General features: G+C 51.8%; 4 protein-coding genes across 4 annotated transcripts; 3 read left to right on the top strand and 1 right to left on the bottom strand.

Annotated features, from left to right (window-relative positions):
- Nucleotides 1-4,594: 4,594 nt before the first annotated feature.
- On the top strand, nucleotides 4,595-8,365 carry IUM83_02131 (uncharacterized protein; the record flags this gene model as incomplete). Its single annotated transcript, XM_067926029.1, has 4 exons — nucleotides 4,595-4,600; nucleotides 4,672-4,696; nucleotides 7,305-7,438; nucleotides 8,267-8,365. 4 exons carry the CDS (start codon nucleotides 4,595-4,597, stop codon nucleotides 8,363-8,365), a joined length of 264 nt encoding a protein of 87 aa, XP_067800605.1.
- Nucleotides 8,366-9,194: 829 nt separating this feature from the next.
- Nucleotides 9,195-9,473, bottom strand: IUM83_02130 (WD repeat-containing protein 92; the record flags this gene model as incomplete). Its single annotated transcript, XM_067926028.1, has 1 exon — nucleotides 9,195-9,473. One exon carries the CDS (start codon nucleotides 9,471-9,473, stop codon nucleotides 9,195-9,197), a length of 279 nt encoding a protein of 92 aa, XP_067800761.1.
- A 9,491-nt stretch (nucleotides 9,474-18,964) lies between these two features.
- IUM83_02129 (MtN3-like protein) lies at nucleotides 18,965-20,909 on the top strand (the record flags this gene model as incomplete). The annotated part of the gene is made up of 2 exons (XM_067926027.1): nucleotides 18,965-19,801; nucleotides 19,929-20,909. The coding sequence occupies 2 exons, from the start codon at nucleotides 18,965-18,967 to the stop codon at nucleotides 20,907-20,909; spliced, it is 1,818 nt and encodes a 605-aa protein (XP_067801033.1).
- A 388-nt stretch (nucleotides 20,910-21,297) lies between these two features.
- Nucleotides 21,298-22,788, top strand: IUM83_02128 (Ankyrin repeat protein; the record flags this gene model as incomplete). The annotated part of the gene is made up of 1 exon (XM_067926026.1): nucleotides 21,298-22,788. One exon carries the CDS (start codon nucleotides 21,298-21,300, stop codon nucleotides 22,786-22,788), a length of 1,491 nt encoding a protein of 496 aa, XP_067801034.1.
- Between the last annotated feature and the right edge of the window lie 118 nt (nucleotides 22,789-22,906).

Raw genomic sequence — 22,906 nt, 5'->3', positions numbered from 1 at the left:
TGCGCAGGCTGCTGCATGGGCAAGATGAGAGCGGACGACTATCCGCGCCACCCGGAGAAGCTCGTCAAGAGTGCAGGCGTACTGGATCTGGTCCACACGGACGTGATGGGTCCGATGCAGACCAAGACACCCGGTGGCTGCATGTATGTGGTAACCTTCGTTGATGACTACTCACGTCACGTGACCATCTACGTCATGAAGGCCAAATCGGAAGTGCTGTCGAAGTTCAAGATCTTCAAGGCGGTAATGGAGAACGCAACAGGCAAGGCGATCAAGCGCCTACGTTCTGACAATAGTGGCGAGTACACGGGCAAGCAGTTCAAGGCCTACCTCGACCGCAGTGGCATCAAGCATGAAAAGACGGTGCCATACACGCCTCAGCAAAATGGACTGGCTGAGCGCATGAACCGAAGTTTGGTGGAGATGGCGCGCTGTATGCTCTACCACGAAGCCATTGAGAAAAAGTGGTGGGCCGAAGCCGTAAACACGGCTGCGTGGATCATCAACCGGCTCCCCAACTCGGTGAACGTCAAGACGCCCTACGAAATTGTGCATGGAACCAAGCCGCAGCTCAAGAACATGAAAGTATTTGGTTCAGTTGGCTACGCGCACATTCCCGACCAGAAGCGCCGCAAGTTGGATGCTAAGGCCTTCAAGTGTCGATTCGTTGGCTACGAGGATGGTGTCAAGGGATACCGAGTACTCAACGTGGCGACGGGAAAGGTGCAAATCGTGCGCACAGTGAAGTTCGTGGAAACAACAAGTCTGGATGACATGGTGGAGAAAATGGAGCTGGATGACGATGAAGTCAAGGTGGAGCAGCCCAGCCATGGTGGGTATCAACCGGACGAGTCAGGACAAGTCGTGCCAATGGATTCTGAAGTTGGGGACGTTATCCCACTTCAACGTGACATGGGCGTAAACGATGCGATCGTGCCATACGGATCGACACATCATATGATTACCCGATCGCGTGCTCGCCACATTGACGAGACAACGGATCCTGAAGAGGCAGGCGCTCGCAAGAAGCAAGTCGTGGCACCCTCGACTACTGGCACGAAGCGCCAGAAGATGATTCAAGGCAGAGTTCAGGTTAACGAGGACCAATATGCAATTGAAAGTGGCCAAGCAATGGCTGCAACGGAAGAGGTCCCGACGTCATATGAAGAAGCTATGGCGAGTGCGGACCAAGTGGAATGGAAGAGGGCTATGCAGAGCGAGTTGAAGTCGCTCGTAGCAAACAAGACATGGAAGCTGGTGCCGCGACCAGCTCACCAACGACCGATCCGCTGTCGTTGGGTATTCGCATTGAAACGCAACGAGAAGGGACAAGTCATTCGTCACAAGGCCCGTCTCGTAGCCAAGGGTTACTCGCAACGTCACGGCGTGGACTACGAAGAGACGTACGCCCCGGTGGCTTATCTCAACTCGATTCGCGCCAAACTGGCGAAGTGTGTCGCAGATGGATACGACATCGAGCAATGCGACGTTGACACCGCGTTCCTGTACGGCAAGCTGGAAGAGGAGATCTACATGGACTTGCCAGAGGGACTCCGAGATCTCTTGACACTTGCCGAAGAAGATGGTGAAGAGGACGTCGTTTGCATGTTGCTGCAAAGTTTTTACGGACTCAAGCAGGCGTCACGAATATGGAACGAAACGATTGACGCGCACCTCAAGGTGATGGGATTCAAGCCTGCTGACGCCGACCCGTGTGTGTACACAAGAGGGGATGGAGACGACCACTGCATTGTGTGTCTCTACGTGGACGACATGCTGATCGCATCGCGGGACAATGCGGTGATTACATCGGTGAAGGCTGGAATCGCGGAGAAGTTTCGAATCAAGGACCTCGGGCGCGCACGTTTCATTCTTGGAATTGAGATCGACTACAACATGGATCACAAGACACTGAGGATCTCTCAACAAGCGTACACCGAGTCGATCATCAAGAAGTTTGGGCAAGAGAACGCGAAGCCGTGCACATCGCCTATGGAAGCTGGAGTTCATCTGACCAAGGCCGACGAACCGCAGGCGGAAGAAGAGAAGACCAAGATGAAGTCGAAGCCCTACCGATCGCTGGTGGGCAGCCTGATGTACCTGGCATGTGGAACACGACCTGACATTTCGGTCGTGGTTGCCAAGTTGAGTCGTTTCCTGGAGAACCCTGGCCAGAAGCACTGGGACGCCGGAATCAAGGTAGTGCGCTACCTACTGAAGACCAAGGACGTGGGCATCACGTACGATGGGTTATGTGGAACCGAGCTCGTCGCCTACTCGGATGCGGACTGGGCCGGCAGCCGCGACGACCGTCGTTCCGTAAGCGGGACGATGTTAATGATGTGCGGTGCTCCTGTGGTATGGCGTTCGACGTATCAGAAGACTATCGCGTTAAGTTCTATAGAGGCCGAGTATATCGCACTGAGCGAATGCGTGAAGGAGTGCGTCTGGATGCGCCGTCTATTGAAGGACATTGGCGCTGAACAAGTGGGGGCTACGGTGATCTATGAAGACAACCAAGGCGCGATGGCACTGGCAAAGAATGTTGGATACCAAGCTCGCACGAAGCACATCGACATACGCTGCCACTTCATTCGCGATAAGGTGGTGAGCAACGAAGTCGCGCTGGAGTATGTGGAGACCAAGAACCAGCTCGCTGACTTCATGACAAAAGGTCTATCGTCGAAGACGCTCCGCTACTTGATGATGTGTAGCAACGTTGGACCCAAGCTCGAGACATCGAATTGAGTGGGGGTGTTGAGGTTGCACTTCGCTGTCTGATCGACTGGATCCCTACCGCGAGGCAGACGGACTGCGCGTGCTGGCACGTGCCACCGGGGTCTGTGATTGAAGATGGGAAGATCTCGCAACCTGATTGGCTGGACTATCTCTGATACTGGAATGTGATTGGACGACAACTTCAATTTGGGTGCTTATGATTTGCATGTGTTGAGTCAACCGTTTTGAGCCGCAGCCGTGACTAGGCGGATCAGTCTTACGACTGGCAACTTCGTTTGGACCGCAGCCGAGATCGTTTGGACCACATCTACAAGCCTCACCTACTAGGGAACATTGCATACAGTAGGGACTGCTAGCTGGCAAACACACTAACCTAAATCGAGCTCACTTTCGGATTTCCTTCCAACTACTCACTCGACTACCAAGCCTCATTCGCACACTCTCAATTTTTGGTTCCTGCGCCGATTTTCCCCTGTGATGCCACTGCAGAGGCGTCAATTGCATAAGCTTGGTGGATTTTAGATTCTTCGTTCACGAGTATATTTTCCCAATTCGTTTTCTTTGATGAGTAAGTGATAACACTAAGGCCCAGTCTAACATGCACCACATCAAGACGTCGACGCATTTCTATCCGTTTTATGATTAGGGAGATGGTGTCTTGCTCTTTGTCCAGCACATCGATTGTCTGCATACAGTCAAACCTGTTTATATGATCCTCCCTATTTGAGCCATTTATTTGATGCAAGCTATGTTGCTACCAAATATTTTACTTATTTTTTGTATAACCGCTGTTTATATGTATACAAGGTATATGAGTCACATTTTGGAGAACCAAATTAGGTCTAACCTGTTTATTTGATTCACACTGTTCACGACCACACACTCTTCAAAGCCCCCACTGCTCAACGCCCAACGCCCAACGCAAGCCCCCTTCCCTCGCAATGTCTCCTCGCACCTGTCTGACGCTAGAACAAAAGCTCCAAGTGCACCTAAAGCTCAAGCAGAATCCTGGCATGAACAACCCCATGCTCGCTGAGTGGATCTACGCGACGTTCAAGGCCCGGGTCAGCCGTGCCATACTTGCCCGACTGCGCAACCTGCCTTCTTCCTACTTCAGCCACGTCGACCTGAGTGCAACCAAGCGGCGCCGAGTGAAATTCCCACAGTTCGAGCGGGAACTGAGGGAATTTTTCTTTCAGAACGAAGCTAAAACGGCAATGGCGGACGACGTGCTCCTGCTGAAGGCGCATGAGCTGGCGGAGCGCTTAGGCATCGATTCCACGCAACTCAGGTTTAGCAACGGCTGGGTCCAAAGCTTTAAGAAGCGCAATGGTATCCGCTCCCATGTGCTACACGGAGAAGGTGGAGCTGTAGAAGATGATGGAGTGCGTGATGCCAGGCTAGAGCTACAAGAGCTGGTAGCACAGTTTGCACCCGATGATGTGTTCAACTTCGATGAAACGGCGCTTTTCTATCGCCTGACACCTAACCGAACGTTTGCAACGAGGGCAAGAAAAAGGAAAAGCAACGTTTGACTTTGGCCTTCTGCTGCAACGCCACTGGTTCCGACAAGCTCGACCCAATTGTCATTGGTACGGCCAAAACCCGAGGTGCTTTAAAAAGGGAGCGGCAATTAAAGGTAAACCTATACTGTACAAGTCCTCCAAGAACGCCTGGATGACATCCGTCATTTTTGATGAATGGTTGCACCACTTCAACATGAGAATGGCGGCCTCCAATCGCAAGGTTCTCCTTCTAGTCGACAACGCTTCATGCCACAAGATTCTACGAAACCTGACTCATGTGACCGTCCACTTCCTCCCTCCTAACATGACATCCGCTGTCCAACCGCTAGATGCAGGTAAATATTTCATCAGTATTGTGGTAAGGCCAAAACTAACCAACTCTTTTACAACTTTTTTTATTATTTAGGTATCATCTGGTCATTCAAGGCTCGGTACCGAAAGTATTTTGTGCGGTGGTGTTTGGATGCGCTTGAAGCTAACATTACACGCAAGCTCAACGTACTTGAAGCTGTCCAATTCTCTATAGATGCTTGGGCTGGTGTGACGCCAACGACGATTACAAATTGCTGGGTTAAAACTCGCATTTTGGGCTGGGAAGGGTCCGCGCTGACACGAATTACATTGAGGCGGTATCCGGCAATGAGATGGAGGAGTTGACAGCGATTTTATCGAAGTGGGAGGGCGCTGTGAGCGCTAGTGAGTATCTGGCAGTGGACGAGGACGTGCCTGCGCACGAGCCAGATGTGATAGTGGACGAAGCAGCAGGAAGTGATGCAGTTTCGCAGGACGAGTAGGAGGAGGAGGAGGAGGACCAGGAACCCACAATTCAACCTGTCATCGCTCTGAGACACTGCATGGAGCTGTCTGCATTTCTGCTTCAATGCGGAGAGCAGACTTATAGAGAACGAAGAGCTTTACAGACCGTGACCGCTTTGGTTCGGGAGACTACGGTGAAGGCAAAATGAGTGAGGTGCTTTTACACCCAATTCGCATTGTCGCACCAACCACGATCGGTGTATCACCACACAAGAGATTAGCCGGGCCACCCACACTTAAAAGGGCGGCACCACCAAATAAAAATAGACGGACACCAACTTATCACTTCAACGTGTGGGCACTTCAACGTATTGAAGTGCTATTTTGCGCTTCTATTCAGTCGCTACGTGTATATTTGTAAATGGTTCATGTCATCTTGTGAACTACCAGTCATAGATCAAGTCTCAACTATGACCGAGCGCGCGAGCGAGGCCTTTGCCGGAGAATTGCAGTTGGAGACGTCCGATTCGGAAGGCGAAGACGTTCCAGGGCGGCGCCGCCGGCAGCCATGGATACAGATCTGGCGATCTACTACTTTGGAAGACTTGCAGGTGTATCGTAGCTCGCTACCAACACATAGTATAGAAAAAAGCAATTGTGTGGGCTGCACAGTGGGTCACATTCTGGATAACAAGTACGAACTTGCGTGCTCTATGCATCAAATGAGGTCCCAAATGGTATGCTGTCGCTCTCAACGATGCCGTGCCGGTCTATTGACTACTGTGGGTGATTCTGAGCGCATGCAAACTTCAATTTGTCCTTGTCGATACAAGTTTAAGATTTGCCTATCCTCTGGAGCATGCGAAATCTACAAGCAGGGCGTGCATATAATGACCAGTGATGATCCTCCAGCACCGACGGGGCGCAAGCTCACACCAGAAATGAAGACATTCATTACTGAGAGGCTCAGCAGCGGCATTAAAACAACTGCTGCGCGCCTGCATACTGCTCTATCCGCAATGGTTGAGAGGAACACTATTGGGGGGCCAGCACCTAAAGAAACCCAAGTTACAGACTTTGTTAAGAATTGGAGAAGGGATAACCCTAGAAACTCAATGGCATTGGTGATCGAGCTATGCGATGGACGGCTATACGATCAGCTAGATTTGGAGACCGTGTCAGAACGCGAGATGATGATTTTGTGCGACTCGCAGCCTGACAATCGTCCTGGTTCTGGAGGCAGCGTTTCCCATCTAGGCGATGGATCTGCTGGATATCCGTTTAGGATTGGCATGACCTGTCTAAACCTGGTCCGTGATTACATTGACATACAAGGTCGGGTCGACTGCACGACGATTTTTCACGTAGACAGCACGCATAGCATGGTTATCAATGGCTACCTGGTCTTTGCATTTGGCTATTCAGATAGAAGCGGACAATTTTTTTTGCTGGCGTACTTTTGCACTTCACAGAAGCGTGCTATTGATATAGGATGGTGCATCCGCTATATCAAACGTGTGTGCTCAGACGTATGCAATGCCCAGTTTTCTCCCCGTTTTGTGATGTCGGATGCTTGCAAAGCGCAGTTCAACGCTTATGCATCGGAGCTTCCAGGCACCACGCTGTTGATGTGTTGGTTTCATGTAACACAAAACGTGTGGAAACAGGCTCGGCTACACCATGTAACCATGGATGATACACATGCGATATTCGCAGATCTGTATGACATGCACTATGCAAGCGAAGAAAATTTTGTCTCAGTAAAATCCAGGGTTTTACTCCAGTGGAGTAGATACCCACGTGGTTCACCTGCCGGGAAATTAACGGATCATCTGAAACGATTCTGGGTCAATTCAAAACGATTTTATAGACGGCAGGCGTTCTACACACCCAGTGGCTATGCTGCAACCAACAATCCGTTGGAGCAGTACCACCGCAAAGTGAAGTTGCAATGTCCAGACGGTTTGGCAACTCCTCGGGAATTGATACACAATCTGGATGGTGCTCGACTCGCTTTCCTGAACCGCGAGGTGACCTTTGCGACTATTGCCACCGCCTCGGACCGCTTGCTGAAACTATATCGGTTTATGTACAACAATGGTTGCCTTTCAGTGGAGCGCATCCCTCCTGTTGGGAATGTACCTGCAGATCTGTACCGAGTTATGCAGAGGCCGGTCCGATTAACGGCGGAGGAGAAGAAGCAGATAAAAAAGTCCATCAAATCTATGAACTCTAGAAGAATGCAGACTGACGGTATGCCTAGTGGTGGGTGGTCTTTGGCAGAACTACAGAATTTATCATCCCCTATGGCGGCATCTGATACAGAGCAAGAGGAGGATCAGGTGCTGGAAGCATATGCTGCAGAACATGATGAGGGTCAGGTTGTGCAAGAGAGCGCTGCGAGTCCGGCTTCAAGTGTGAGTGCTGCAGAAACGGAGCTTCTCGACGAAGAACCAGTGGCGGATAGCACCATTCCGGAATCGTCTGCCCCCGCATCAGAAGCACGTCCTCCGGCACAGGAATCACTGCGAGGATCCCGTCGTTCGGCGCGCAAGAGGAAGCCAACTCAGCTCGCTGTAGAGTCGATGCAGCAATCGACGAAGCGTACACAACGCTAAACGGCACAATTCGCGAGGTGTGGCTATTTGGTTTCTATATACACACTCTTATTTACTTTTTATATACACGCTTTTAACCTCATTTCATTTTGATGAAGCATCAAGAATATTATTTTCTACGCGCGCAGGTGTCACGATGGCGTGTTCTGCGTGCCGATTAGTTGGTCGTGGAGCTCGATAACGGCCACGACCACCGCGTGCGCTCGGCGCCCGTCTCGTCGAGGCGCACTAGCTCCTCAATGTGCTACTGGGCGGCGTGGTCTGCCGTGGCGGGATGCCCAGCGGCTCCACCAGGCAACTGGATGCCTCCTGCTTGGAGCGGAAGGTTTCACCTTATCTTGCATACTGCGGTAGGAATTGTATTGTATTGGTTGACAATCGGGTGGTGGCATGTCCTTTTTGCTTGGCGACGACTACGAGAGCAGCAGCAGCGAGGGAATTGAGAGCGATGCACATGAGCAGGTAATGAGCCCCGCGATGCGTCACAAGCAGGAGGAGAAGCAAGCGTCTAGTAGTACCAGATCATTTTTCGGTCGTTCGGGTGAGTTTTAGGCGTGATTGTAGCGATCTTTAGGATGCATAGAGATTAAACTGACCTTACTCTATTTTATTTACCTAATATTTTAGTGCCAGAGGGAAGCTGCTAGAAGGGTGGAGGACTTGTCGTTGGATCTGCGTCACTTCGCCGTGGAGAAGTTGCAGCTGGCACTGGAGAAGATCAACTGACCCGAGCCAATGACTACACAGCAGGAGATAGCTGGCAAGGTGGAGAGGATTCGGTTCAAGCGTATTGAGAGTTTTTTTTTTAAAGGTTTTGACGATGATACGGTGTTTTTTGTAGGAGGCAGAATTGCAAGATGTATCCCAGGCTTTCGGGTACTTGCTTACGCTGCAACTAAGTCAGCCGTCGCAGCCTGCGTCAGCTACAACGGAATTGTGGGTCATGGAGTGGCTGTTGGACCCGTTGCTACTGCTGACGCGCAGATTCTGCTACTGCGCAGACTCGTCAAGGTTGCGTACCGGAAGCTTACCCAAGACTACTAGCGGTGACTTGCTTGGAGGATAGAGGAGGAGAAGCAAGCATCTAGTAGTACGCAGCTGCTGCCGTCTGCCAACAGCGTGCTGTCCAGTGTGTCGGTGTCCACGGCTTCGTACCTCGCGCCCAAGTCGAACACCAAGATCCTCAAGATGCAACATAGCGTGACTAAGGTGAGCTCTCGGCTTCAAACCGCTGACTTCCAACGTGAACGTGAATACGGTTGGGTTTGTAGCGGTTGAGTAGGTGGACAGTTGTTTAGATTCTATTTACGAAATAAATGTGTCACCAGCAATTTCTTCATTTCGATGTCCTTCCGGTCGAACTGCACGTTGCGACTCCGTTCTGGCGGTTCGTCTCCAACCGCAACGAGGTCGTCCGGAGGTCGAACATCTTAATGTCGCCGTTGTCGTAGCCGCTCACGACGCAGCGCTCTACGTCGTTGCACGAGTTGCTGAAGCACACGGTCCAGCAGTCGCGGGTCGTGTCCGTATCCTTGGGCTTCAGCGTCACTACCGGCTAGGGCACGCGCACGTCCCAGACAAGGATGCAGCCGTCGCGCCAGTCCGTCACGATCTCGGGTGCCCGCTTGATGCCGTGCGGCTTCTCGAACACCGCGTGCGTCTTGAGCGGCCCCTGGTAGAGCCCGTAGACGGTCAGCGCGCCCGTGGCCTTGAGGTAGATGCCCATGGTCACGAAGCGCGCCGATCTGGGATCCTGCAGCAGTCGCTGGGCGTGAAGCTGACGCTCTAGTTCACGTGCGCGATGAGCTCGACATTCATGATACGGTGAGTTCATTCGTGATACGGTGAATTCGTGATACAGTGAGTTGATGAAGGTACACGTACTGTAGGTGACACTAAGCACTCATTTGGGTGGCTCTACCCCTCCGAAAGGGTGGATACTCCAAATCGGTATACAGTGTGGTTTACGTTGGTAATTATGGTGTATCGAGTATTATTTTTAGTGGTGCTTCTCGTTTGTTTGGTGGTGGAACACCGCCCTCAGGCAAAATTATGCGCGATTTCTTTACGTGCACCACATAATTTTTTTTAACTGAGTCCATTTTATATGACTCATTGTTGTAGATGGCCACCAACGGGGCCTCATATAAACAGCTTTGACTGTATCGACTTTTGCTTCTGCCTGTGTCAACTGGTTGGTTGTTCACCCACGGGAAGTGTTTGACGAAGGGTGCGGCAGATTTAGGATCCCCTTCCACATGCCATTTAATGAATAGGTCTCCATGAGAGACACCATAAAAATGTTTCTCGTGATGTCAAAGAATAAGGAATATCGGTAGTACGTGTAGTAGTTTGCATGCAGTGATATATTTTAGTGCAGCCCGGTCAGAAAGCGCTTCTACATATCCGCTTTCGTGATATTTGCCATTCGACCGACGATACATCCCGTACCCGTAGAACTGAATGTGACCATTATTGTACTCGTCGATATCAAGTACTAGTATCGGTTCAGGAAGATGTTTAGTCATTGCTCGCAACTCGTTAGTACCAACCCAGAAGGACGCCGGTGCACGGACATCTGCCGACTTGTTACGCGCTGCATCGTAATGGGCATAGAGTGCAGCAATGGCTGCCTCCGTTGTCGTGAATTTACTTCGCTCAGGAAAAAGTGTCTGATACTTCACAACTGTATCCACCAAGTTCAGTTCTACGTGTTTCCTTAAATTGGCCATCATGCGAGTGTAAACAGACCATCTTAATTGATTAGTTTCTCGCGCCACCGTACTAGTAAGTTTTTGGATCAGACCGTCTTGGTTAGTAGAGGAAGCCAAAAGAGCCAAAACGCCACAATGCCCGTTTGAGGCAACCTGAACTTCCCTTCCTTCAAAGAGATTAATCCATCGGCCCACAGATGTCGGTAAATCATTATCTCCTTTCGCGGTTCCTTGATGGGGTTCACCTGCAGTGAACTCCTCTTGAGAGCCTGGAGTTGGCGGGCTACTGTGTGAGTCTGGAGTTGCAGGGATGAAGTCATCAGTCAGATTTGCAGGAGTTCTTGGCACTTGGTGCATTTCCTCGTCCGCAGGAGCAGGCCCGCTAGTTACATCATCACATTGTTGTTGAACAGTCTGCTTGATAATGAAGTCAGTCATGCTTGCCTGAGAACTTGAGTTAGACTTTTTGCGTATAACTTCTGTCAGGCCCACTTTAATTTTGTGTTGCTTTTTGGACTTGCCCATGTGTAACGGGGTTACACGCACAAGTGGCTACAAGTCACTTGTGATTTTAACAGATAAAATATCTGTTAAACGTTTTAGATACTTCCTCACCTTGGTGTAAGTCACACCAATGGATGCATTGAAGTGGGCCACCACAAATGAGTGGTCCACACCTACCCAAAGATCCTATTGGTAGAAAGCAGCATCATTCTACCGATTAGAGACGTGCATATTGGCGGGCCAGCCCTGTCAACCCCTTTCATAGATGATAAACAGTTTTAGCAGATTTAGGAGGAAGATCAATTTACAAATAATACAGTTCTCATTTTATCTAAACTAAGTCACTTGAATTCTTTATTTGATTTATATTATACTTGTGTACTCAAGTATAATTAATTCAAGCCATTACTAAGTACTTACGCCTCCTCCGCACGTGTAAGCTAAAGTAGTGAGTCAAGTTAGACCCACTACACCATGTGAGGTGTTCGGTGGTTAGGATCAGGAGCGTTCGACGCAGCTGGGGCTGGTAGCTGATAATGCGATGCCGTTGATCATGACTGATCCACCGAAGACGGAAAGGCTGTTGGGGCATCAGTCTCTGCTGGCACTGCGGCGTCACTGATCTCAATCCCCGTTGGTTCTTCGTCAGACATTGCCCCACCTTTATCCATCAAGGCACCGTTGGCCTCAGGCTGCGGATTATCAATGCGTACGGGGCGTCATCCGCTTCAGAGTATGAATCTTCTGCGCTGTCGTAACTCATCGATGCGTCGTCTTCATCATGTTCACTGTCTGAATCAGCCAGCAATGCATATCGACCTTCCGTTTCGCCTCGTTGAAAATCTTGGAATCGATTGACACTGGGTGACTTACGCGAATTAGGCTTGGGGGCTCCATGTTGTTGCTGTTTTCCAGACTGCGACGGTTTTGCAACGTTGACACTGCGAACGACTTGTGTTGCAGACTGTCCCTGCTTTTCAGTAGGTTTTACTTTGCGGTCCTTGCCTTTCGATTTCACCTTTTTGGTGTAGAAGCCATCGGCATCTGGCACTTTGTTCCCGGTATTGTTGTCGGTGTCTGAGGGGTTAGCATTGTCAGGAGAGTGTTTTCCAGATGGAGAAGTTACAGAGGACATCTTTTGATCCATTTTCTCCAAAGGTGACATCGACAAAGGAGGACGTTGATATTGGTGAAGCAGCGTGAGTAAATCCTCAAAAGATTTCCGCAAAAAGTTGGCCCGCTCTGCCGGTTCATCATTGGTGATGGCTGTATTGAAATTCCTTGTAACTCGAGTTCTAACACCTTGAAGACGCGCTGGGATCACCGTGCATTTTTGGCTACTGTGTCTGGGGCTGTAACATCGGCCACAACGGAGTCTGTAATCCCGTTGGAAGTGATGAGCGGTGAGGTATATGTCGTTCCTCTCAATTCTCGTGACGCCTAGTAACGGTTCTGGGCAGGTCGTTTGTGCAAACCTGATCGTATAATAACGATTGTCAAAAATGTCAGGGCCACTTGTTCGAGCATATACTACGTCGAGGACTTTGGCATCCGAGAAGCTAGTAATAGCCCGTGCTAGTGCCGTTAGACCCAGGTTCTCCCCTCCATAAATGCGCACAGCGTACTGGAGCTCAAGCTGCGCTGTCGTGTAGTACCCCGTATCTTCATCTGTTTGGCGGTTGGTATCTTGCAAGACGATCACTGATTTCTGGAAGCGCAGCCTTTTCAGCTTCCAGCGCTGTGCTGCACGTTTGGAGTAGAAAACGAAACGTAAGGTGTGAATGCCATCGTAGCGCAGGAGCTTTACTTTCGCTTGCAACGCTCTCAACATATTGTGGCCAGCACGTTTATCCGTGTTGGCCAAGAAGTTTTCTTTGTACAAGAATGCATGCGGCACTCGCTTAGCAAGTCGAACTGCTGGGGGTAGATTTGCAGCTAAACCGTAATTGAAATACTTGTCGTGCATATCCTCCATTATGGCTCTGTGTTCACTCACAAGGACTTCCTTGAGGAAATTGGGGGGATGGGGTAGCTCCAAGTCTCCATTCAGATAAGACGTCAATATTTTGTTCTCACGCTGTGTCCATGCACGCAAGTTTTCGTCACTCCTTGCTGTAGCCGGGCTAGCGCCTCTACCCTCATCGCTTTGTATTCTGGTGTCCAAGAACTCTCGTCAGACGAGCTCCAGTTGGACATCAAGGTTTGAATCAGCTGCTTGGCTTGAGCTGTATTCCAAATTCCATGGAGCATGTGAGAACAATGTGCCATTTCTTCCGTTATTGACTCCAATGGCGTGGGCAAATTCGCCTTTACTTTGTCTCCCCAAGTATTTGTACTCGGAGCTGAGGCGCAAGTTTGGTGTGGGGACTGTGAAGGGTCGATCGTTACCTAGCCTTCTCCAGCCCCTCCTTCCGCACCTGAGTTCTCCATGCTCGAGACTTCCTCACTGAGCCTTGTCGTTGTTGTTGGTTTGTCCACTTGATCCGTCGTGTCACCAGGTGGTGGTCCTGTGTCCGGTGGCTCTCGCTCTGGCGACATCGCCATGAACGCCATCAGCGAACGCACGAGCTCTCCTTGGTGCTGTCCAGCCGACAACTAGGCTGCCAAATGTGTCCCTCACTCCTGAGCGACCTTTCCCTTAGCGGGTACTTTTACGAGTGTGGATTCCAAGAAGAGCACCCAAGTAACGGCAGCTGACATGGCACAACTGCCTTCGTGTTGGACGACAGTGATCGCGTCACTCCAAGCGGACATTGATCACTGGATGGACACACACCCGGATCAGGAGGGCGTCCGCCGCACCTCCAACAACAACAACAGCGCACCTTAGATGGTACGCTTTTGCTGGCACAATTCAAAGTAGCCAGCACACACCCAAATGACTTGTAAGTATCCGGGGGCCGGACATTTTCTGGATCGTTGAGCAAGTTTAGTGACTGAAATGTACCTCAACTTAAAACGAATTGTAGTATGATAAGGATGCTAGGGTGCGTCGGTTCGTCCGTTTAATGGGAGAGTTCATGGAGTATGGCGAAATGGAAAGTGAGAGAAAGCGCCGACAGGTAAATGAAGTCATACTCTGCCCAACAAAAAAGTGTCACATAGGTAACTCGAATTGATGTTTAGCACTCCCACCCCGTTAATGTATATTTGAGGCCGCGTCAAACAAAAAGATGCCTAGCCACCATTTGGAGTTTTCGAGATAATCACGTTTAAAGTTGGCCAATCAAAATTCGTACATAATCGGACATTTAAAATTAAACATAAAACACTCGTATAAAGCGAAAGAAACTCTTCTTCGATTTCGTTTTACACAAGTTTTTCGACAACATACAATATGTTAAAATAGAAAGAATATTGAGGTCACACGCCCAAAATAAAATTCATTTTAAGGTGTCATCTTTCTGTTCAAAGAACCACACAATTATGTGTTAGTTTGATCCGCATCACTGCTTCGTGCAGCTACCTCTGGCTGACTGCTGGGATCATCGTGAAACGGAGAGTTCAATGTCACAAAACTTGGACTCTTCTCTCTGGTCGAAGAGACAATCTTTTTCTCCTGGCCCGGTGATAAAACTACAACAGAAAGCTGACCCTCATCACCCACCTCCTCCTTCGATACAGCATCCTGGCGCCGATACATATACGTCAGCACCAACTGAGTGCAGCCCAGTATAAATCCTACGATGTTTGGACCGAGGATGAACATATTGCCGATCAGGGCGCCGTACGTTCCCCAGCAAAACTGTTGAAGACATTCACGACCCCCATTGTGAAGGGCATTGACGATGCAGTTTTGGTTCGAAGGACCCGTGCAATTGTGGCCATCGGCGACACGTAGAGCCCGAGGGTTGTTCCGATGGTAATGAAGCCCAAGGTTGTGCTAATTGAGGCATCAGATTGTCCCGTGTGTCCAGTTAGCGCAAGGACACTGTACGTTGTCACGAGAATGCACACAATGAATGATCCAATGAAGGCGTAAGCGACAGCGCGCTTGTCTACTGCCCAGCGGTAGAAGAAGTAATTGAAGAAGACCCCCGTAACGATTCCCAGGATGGACACTGCAAAAAGTGGCAAAATGTTGTCGATAGCGAGAGAGTAGAACATGACCGCGTAACAATTCGTGAAGAGTAGCAGACATGGCATCACGGACATGTCGCCGGTGCTGTGATTCTTGTGCATCCGTCGAAAGTCTGGAAGCAGTGAAACTCGTAGCATTATGGTCGTAGCGAGTGTTAGCCACTTGAAGACGTCGATGGCAATTTCGTGTGCACTCATCAGGTGTAATTGGCCTTGGTCTCGATAGCGATGCGTGTGGCCTTGAACGCGAATTCGAGTGTGACTCGATGGTCGAGTTGCTCGTCCGTGACCACGCAAAAAAACAAGATTAACGATCAACGATCGCCGAAACTTTTGCACTTCAGGAAGGGCACAGTTGTAGGCAGAAGAGAGCGGAAAATTGCTTTGCCTCGGATCCAACCGTTTCTGCTTCAGGTGTTTGCGTTACCTGCACTTTGAGTCATACGGGATGTCTGACTGCCCGCCAAAACGACTTATAACGGCACCGAAGTCATGTTGGGAAAATTATGTTTGCGCTACTCTGGTCATTGTACTTGGGTATCTCGGACAAATGCTAACAAGCATTCACTGCTGTCAACCGCTACTTCTCATTTCTCTCCCCGACCGAGTCTCTCCACAGCTCGAAGAACGGATCGCTATGAAGCTCGAACTCTTTCGATCATCCACAGAACTCAATTTCCGCGTGATCTTCATCTTCAATAGGCAACAAAATACAATAGACAGCGCTGGTTGGCCGCGAAGTTCTTCATCTTCGATGATCTGGGTTTCTTTTGAGGTCTTATTCGGGGAAACAAATGCGAGGATCAACTGGCTGGAGCCCAAGGTTAATCCCGCGATATTCGGCGCCAGAATGAACACGTAGCTCTCTAGAGAAAATTGCATAATCCAGCAAACACTGTTCATGACCCCCACGATGCCCATAGTGAAAGTCATTCACGACGCCGTCTGTTAGAATAACGCGCACGATGATGGCCATCGGCGACCCATACATCCCCACAGTCGTTGCAATGGTGATGAAGCCAGCGTGGTCCCTGTAGCCGATCACGATTGTCCCGTGAAGCCAACAATAGCAAGTGCGTTATATACCGTTGGGAGCACGCACACGACGTGAAGATCTTCATACCGGTAGAAAAAGTAGGCCAGAAATCCTCGCCCAGCACCGACGTCGCGAACAGCGGAAGCATGTCGATAGTAGAACAGCGCGTAGCTGTTGGTGTATAGCAGAACACAGGGCATCACCGATATGTCCACCTGCACTTTTTGCGAGCAATCACTGATGTGATGGCGCGCAATCAGGTTCATGTCTCATAGAACATTTTCGCTGGTCGTATGAAGTCCTGGACATTTGCATTTGGCGCCGCTAAGCCTTAACTAACGTTGGCTTCACAGCGAGCACTCACAACCTGGCAATCTCTCTACAGTACAAGAAGGAGGGCAGTGACTCGACCGACCAGTGCAGATTGTACAATGCACTTCGATACCACCAGAAAATTTCGGGCTGTTCAGCTCGCTCTGAGCTGCGAGGGCGTCCCACCCTTCTTATCGTGGTCAGGAGTCGCTCTTCTCTTCTCAGCACTAACGCCACACAAAATCCAACGAGTTCAACCAGCGATAGGCGGTCAGCTTGACCGCCAAGGCATTGACAATGCATTGTGCATCATGAAAGAGTGGAGATGCCGATCATTGGGAGCTCGTGCCACCATCGCTCAGTTTGCCTTCGAGAGCGCGGACCAGACTGAAGACCCTCCGTTTTTAAACAGAGGGTATTAAAACATGAGTGGACATGAGGCCGCCGCGACCGTGGACAAGGTGCTGACTATCGTCACCACCATTTTGATGCGGCTTTCGACTTCAACCGCTGGCTAATCCTGACCGATAAAAGACAACATGCTCGACTATCTCATATATCACCTCTCGTTGCTTGTTCATCGCCATTATCAATTTTGCCTCGTGCAACTCAAGCATCCTCAACAGCACTGCACCTATTCTTACTATTGCATGTCTGGGTTGGAGACTGACCACCATCTCGTCCGTGCGGCTGGCCATCTAACGTTACTACCGCTGGACGGACGGTCGACAGGCGGTGCACAAAGTTTGCGTCGTTGCTCTAGCTGTCGTTCTCCCCGTGACGACCTACGGCGTCCTGGGGCCGACAGGAACGACAGGGCAGACGAAGGCGGAATCAGGACTACATTCGGCGCTGGGGTCGAAAATAATAATATAAATACAGTAATTATGGCATTTCTCCACCTGTAAGATATATTCATCATTATTATTGCAGCATTCCTGGCGTACATACAAAATCACATACTAAAATTCCACTAATATTTGTATTACATGTACTGCCATTTTTCAATATAATTATGTATTACTGTACCCTTGAGTATTGCAATGATTATTCCGGGAGATTTTCGAGTGCTATACAGTCAAACCTGTTTATATGAGGCCCCGTTGGTGGCATCTACAACAATGACTCATATAAAATGGACTCAGTTAAAAAAAATTATGTGGTGCACGTAAAGTAATCGCGCATAACTCGCTGCCGCTTTGCCTTCACCGTAGTCTCCCGAACCAAAGCGGTCACAGTCTGTAAAGCTCTTCGTTGCACTCAGGTCGACGTGGCTGAAGTAGGAAGAAGGCAGGTTGCGCAGTCGGGCAAGTATGGCACGGCTGACCCGGGCCTTGAACGTCGCGTAGATCCACTCAGCGAGCATGGGGTTGTTCATGCCAGGATTCTGCTTGAGCTTTAGGTGCACTTGGAGCTTTTGTTCTAGCATCAGACAGGTGCGAGGAGACATTGCGAGGGAAGGGGGCTTGCGTTGGGCGTTGGGCGTTGAGCAGTGGGGGCTTTGAAGAGTGTGTGGTCGTGAACAGTGTGAATCAAATAAACAGGTTAGACCTAATTTGGTTCTCCAAAATGTGACTCATATACCTTATATACATATAAACAGCGGTTATACAAAAACTAAGTAAAATATTTGGTAGCAACAAAGCTTGCATCGAATAAATGGCAAAGCTCAAATAGGGAGGATCATATAAACAGTTTTGACTGTACAGTTTTTTGCTTTAATATCCGACCCCTGATTCGGCGCCATTTCCATCGACACAGCTATCGGTACCTATGTCTCGCCGCAAGCCACGATCCGGAATGTGGTGGCAACGAAGTCCACCGCCTCGATATCCTTCACCATGTGCCTCATGAACTTCTTCAACAGCGTGTGCTGGATCGCGTACACGGTCGTCATCTCGGACTTGTTGGTGCTGATCCCTAACGCCGTCAGAGGCGTCCTCACGACCACCCAGCTCGCGCCCTACGTCATCTACCCGTCCGGTCCAAGGCGGGGCTCCCGTCTGTCGTGATTGACCCCACGTTGTGGCGCCACGCCTCGCTGTCCGTTACGGTATCGTCACGGAAGTCGGGCTCACTCGCAAGGACAGCTCGTGGCCATCCAATCACTGCTGGCAAGATACCCTTCGATATCGACTCGAGTGTAGATACAGTACATAGGTTGCAGTCCAACTAATACATGTAGCAGCAGATACAGTAGGCAGCTACACTTTTTGTAAACATACAGAACAGGCAAACTGTACCATGATCGGCGTTCCAGTGGCAAAAGCTGCACATTTCAGTTGGGTACTTCGATTGCTTATAAAGCCAGCAAGAATGCAACAGCCAACGCCTTCATCGACCAGAAGAACTTGCATTGCCCGTTGCTTCAGCGTTAGATGCAGTTGCAACGGCCGAGTTTCAGGTGATTGTCGTGAGAAGTGTATCACCGTGCTGCGGCTAGGGACTGGGAACAATCGCGCTCCGATTGGCCGATAACCGCGTCCAAAGCGACACTCGAGACGATGATGTCGCGCCCACAAGTCTCCGATTGCGCGCGGTGCCGTTGCCGTTGTCGATTGGTCGGCCCGTTTTGTGACCATCGCGGCCATCACTCGCGTGTTGCAGTGCACCGGTCCATTCTCCATTTTGCAGTCATCCAGTCTACAGTCTTCGGATAAGCTTAAATACTATCTGGATATGGGCGCGCTAGAGGCCACGTTCCAAGTGCTGACGATCATTTCGTCCATGTTCGTGCGGGTGGCGCCGTGGCCAGACTTCCGGCGCGTGTACCGAGCCAAGAGCACGGGCGAGGTGCAGATCCTGCCCGTCGTGATGCTCTTCACCAACTGCGTCGTGCTGGTCTGGTACGGATACCTGTCCGAGGACATCTTCCCGCTCTTCGTCACGGCCATCATGGGGCTCATCACCTGCGGCGGCTTCATTGCCGTCTTCTACCGCTTCACGGACGACAAGCCCACCGTGCACCGGATCTGCGCCGCAGCTTTCGCGGTCATAGTGCTGGTGTGTTTGTATGGCGCTATCGGCGTTGCAGGCGTCACGGGGCAGTCGAAGTCCTCTTTAGCGACGGCCATGGGTGCCACTTCAATCGGTACATCTATCGGACTGTACGGGTCACCGCTCGCCACGATCCGGCGAGTCATCCGCAACAAGTCGACGGCCTCGATGCCCTTCACGCTGTGTCTGGCCAACTTCTTCAACAGCGTGTGCTGGGTCATCTACGCCGTCATCACCGTGGACCTCTGGGTGTTGCTCCCCAACGCCTTCGGCTGCGTGCTCACGACGATCCAGCTGATCCTCTACGCTATCTACCCGACGTCGAAGTCGAATGAGTCCGCCATGATCGACCACCCAGGCGCCATTACCGACTACGAGCGCGAGGCCTCGCTTTCAGTTATCGTCACCAGCAACACACAGGAAAGCGAGCGCTTGGCGAGGAAGGGCAGTCTCAATCTCCCCAAGGACACCCTCGACTACGTTGCCATCCGATCTCCCGTCGCACGGCAATTGTCCTCGGTCAGTCGTCACTAGCACATCCAACTACCTGTAATGTACCACCATGAAGCTCCTCGTTCTGCAATAGCTGTAGCTCTTGTCAAAACCGTTGCTGCGTGCCAGGTTGAAGCTGTTGCGACATAACCAGCGGATTGCGCGCCCTCCTCGCCGCGATTGCTCGGAGGTGGTAATGGATCGGTTCGCAAGCCTGCTGAAGTTTGCCATGGCCGGCACAAACCAGTCGCTCATTATCGTTTGTGCCTCGTCGAGCACAGTTCAAGACCTCATAGACCACAAAGACATGAGCGCAGCTCAAAGCGTGTTCCAAGTGCTGTCGATCGTTACCGCCGTCTTCGTGCGGTTCTCGCCGTTCCCGGACTTCCGACGCATCCACACGGCCAAGAAAGTGGGCGAGGTGCAGGTCCTCCCGGTTGTGACGCTGTTCACCAATTGCGTGGTGCTAGTCTGGTACGGCTACCTCTCGGACGACATTTTCCCGCTGCTGGCGACGGCGGTGCTTGGATTGATCACATGCTCGGGGTTCACATTCGTCTTCTATTACTACACAGACGACCGTCGAGCGGTGCACCGGATTTTGCTGAGGGCGCTGCTGTTCATCGTACTCGTGTGCGCTTACGGCACCCTCGGTGTGTGCGGCTTGACCGGGCAGTCCGACGATTCAGTGGGCACTGCGTTCGGAGCCATCTCGATCGTGACGTCTGTGGTGCTGTGTGGGTCCCCGCTCGCCACTATCCGCCGCGTGGTACGAGCCAAGTCGACGGCCTCAATGCCCTTCACGCTATCGCTGGCGAACTTCACGAACGGTGCCGTGTGGATCGTGTACTCCGTCATGATCAAGGATATCTGGGTCTTCATCCCGAACGTCATGGGATTCGTGCTCTCGTCCATTCAGATGGCCGTCTACGCCATCTACCCAAGCTCGAGCGGCTCCGACCTGCAGCCCGAGACCGCAGTAGTCTACCCAGCATCGGACGACGAAGCTTCTCTCTCGATAATTCTCGCAACCCCCGGCAAGGACAAACTCGACCGTAAGGACAGCCTCGATTTCATCGCGATCCGCTCGCCCTCCACGCGCTGCCTTTCGTCGGTATCTATTGATCGCCAGTAGCGCAGCTTCATGTAATACACCGGTATTCATTGCATTTCCACGAGCAATCGTCGTGTGGAATCGAACACCTTCATCTTCATGCAACGGCATCCCACCGTCTGCATCGATTTCTGACTTGCGTCTGGCCTTGGTGGCCTCTTCGCTAGTTGCGGCGTGTCGTGTCGAACACTTTCTTCGCTTCCGCCTGCTCTGTTCCCTTGGTTATAGTGAATTCCGCAACTCACAACGATGTCCTGGATGCCGAAGCCACCTTCGACAACGGTCTCCACTCCGCAAGTGCCGCCGCTGATGAGCGTGATGGTCGTGTGTCAATTGCATTCTGAGGTGGCGGCACTGCCGCACGTAGTGAACTGCATCTCGATGTTCTTGGACACTTCGCTGAGTTCACTTGGGGTCAATTCACGCGGCGATCCGAGGAGACTACGAGGTGCTCCGTTGGCTACTGCGATTTCTCCCTGGAGGACTTGTCACCAAAGCGGTGGAGGAGGGTGCAAGACACGGACGGCTCGACGTGCTGCAGTGGCTCTACGACCACCACGACAATGTTTTCTGGGGAGCTCGTGAGATGGAGGCAGCAGCGGAGAAGAACCACGTGCAGACCATCCGATGGCTCGAACAGCACGCAACCGTGACGCGACGAGTGAAGCGGCTGGACTTGGCCGCGCAGAACGGGAACCTTGCACTCGTTAAGGAGCTCCACAATAGCGGGCTTGAGCAGGCCACGTTGGCGACTTTCAGCGCGGCTGCAGCTCACGGACACTTGCACGTGCTCAAGTGGATGGCAGACCACAGCGTAGCAGCTCAGCGCCTCCCACCAGCAGGACCGTCGATCTCTGTGGACGATGCAGCCCGCCACGGCCACCTCAAAGTGGTCAAGTGGCTCAAAAAGAGCTTCAACGGCATCAGCTCGGGGCGGACGATGGATCTCGCAGCAGGTGCAGGCCAGTTGGACGTCGTCCAGTGGCTGCTCAAGCACTCGAGAGACGGGTGTACGCCCGTGCTGCAGCGGAGCACGGACACCTGGACGTCGTCCAGTGGCTTCACGCGAATCGAACAGAGGGCTGCACGACGAGAGCCCTGGATGGCGCAGCGACGCACGGGTTCCTCGAGGTCGTCAAATGGCTGCACGTTCATCGATCCGAAGGCTGCACGACGCTGGCCATGGCCGGAGCTGCTTCAAACGGGCACGAACGAGTTGTGCAGTGGCTGCTTGAGCACCGAGCTGAAGGCTGCACGAGTGCAGCGATGGACGGCGCGGCGAGAGGTGGCTTCTTGTCCATCGTTCGGTGGCTCCATGAGCGCCGAGCTGAAGGATGCACGCGCAAGGCAATGGATGCCGCCGCCACACCTGCGTGTTCTCCTCTGGTTGCACGCCAACCGAAGCGAGGGCTGCACCCGCGAGGCCATGAACGGTGCCGCGGGGAACGGCCACCTCGAGATCGTCAAGTGGCTGCACCGGAACCGCAGCGAGGGCTGCACAGCAGACACCATGGACCGCGCCGCTGCCGGCGGTCATCTCCACCTTGTTCAATGGCTCCACCAGCACCGCCGGGAAGGCTGCACACTCGCCGCAATGGACGGTGCGGCCCGGAACAGCCACCTCGCAGTCGTGCAGTGGCTTCATCGAAACCGCAGCGAGGGCTGCACGCGCGAGGCGATGGACGGCGCCGCAGCAAACGGACACTTGGAGGTGATCCTGTTCCTGCACTTCGCTCGGTCCGAAGGCTGCTCACCCGCCGCTGCCGTGGCCGCCAGCAGGGGTGAGCACCTCGAGGTCTTGCAGTGGCTGTTCCACCACCACCCGCAGCTCGTCCAGCGCGACAAGGTGGTCGTGTTTGCCAAGAGGAACAACATCTACCTCATGGACTGGCTGCAGTGAACGAGTCGAGCGTAGCGGCGACCTTGACCTGATAACCGCCGGAGATCGGTTGGCTCACGAACGTCCGCTCTCATCTTCTTGTGGTATGTACGCGATTCCCACGGCCGGACCTGCGAAA

This window comes from Phytophthora cinnamomi (assembly GCF_018691715.1).
Source record: "Phytophthora cinnamomi strain GKB4 chromosome Unknown Contig0, whole genome shotgun sequence".
In the NCBI taxonomy this organism is placed as follows: domain Eukaryota; phylum Oomycota; class Peronosporomycetes; order Peronosporales; family Peronosporaceae; genus Phytophthora; species Phytophthora cinnamomi.
Note: the sequence above shows the minus strand (reverse complement) of the source record. Positions and strands in the feature narration are given on the sequence as shown.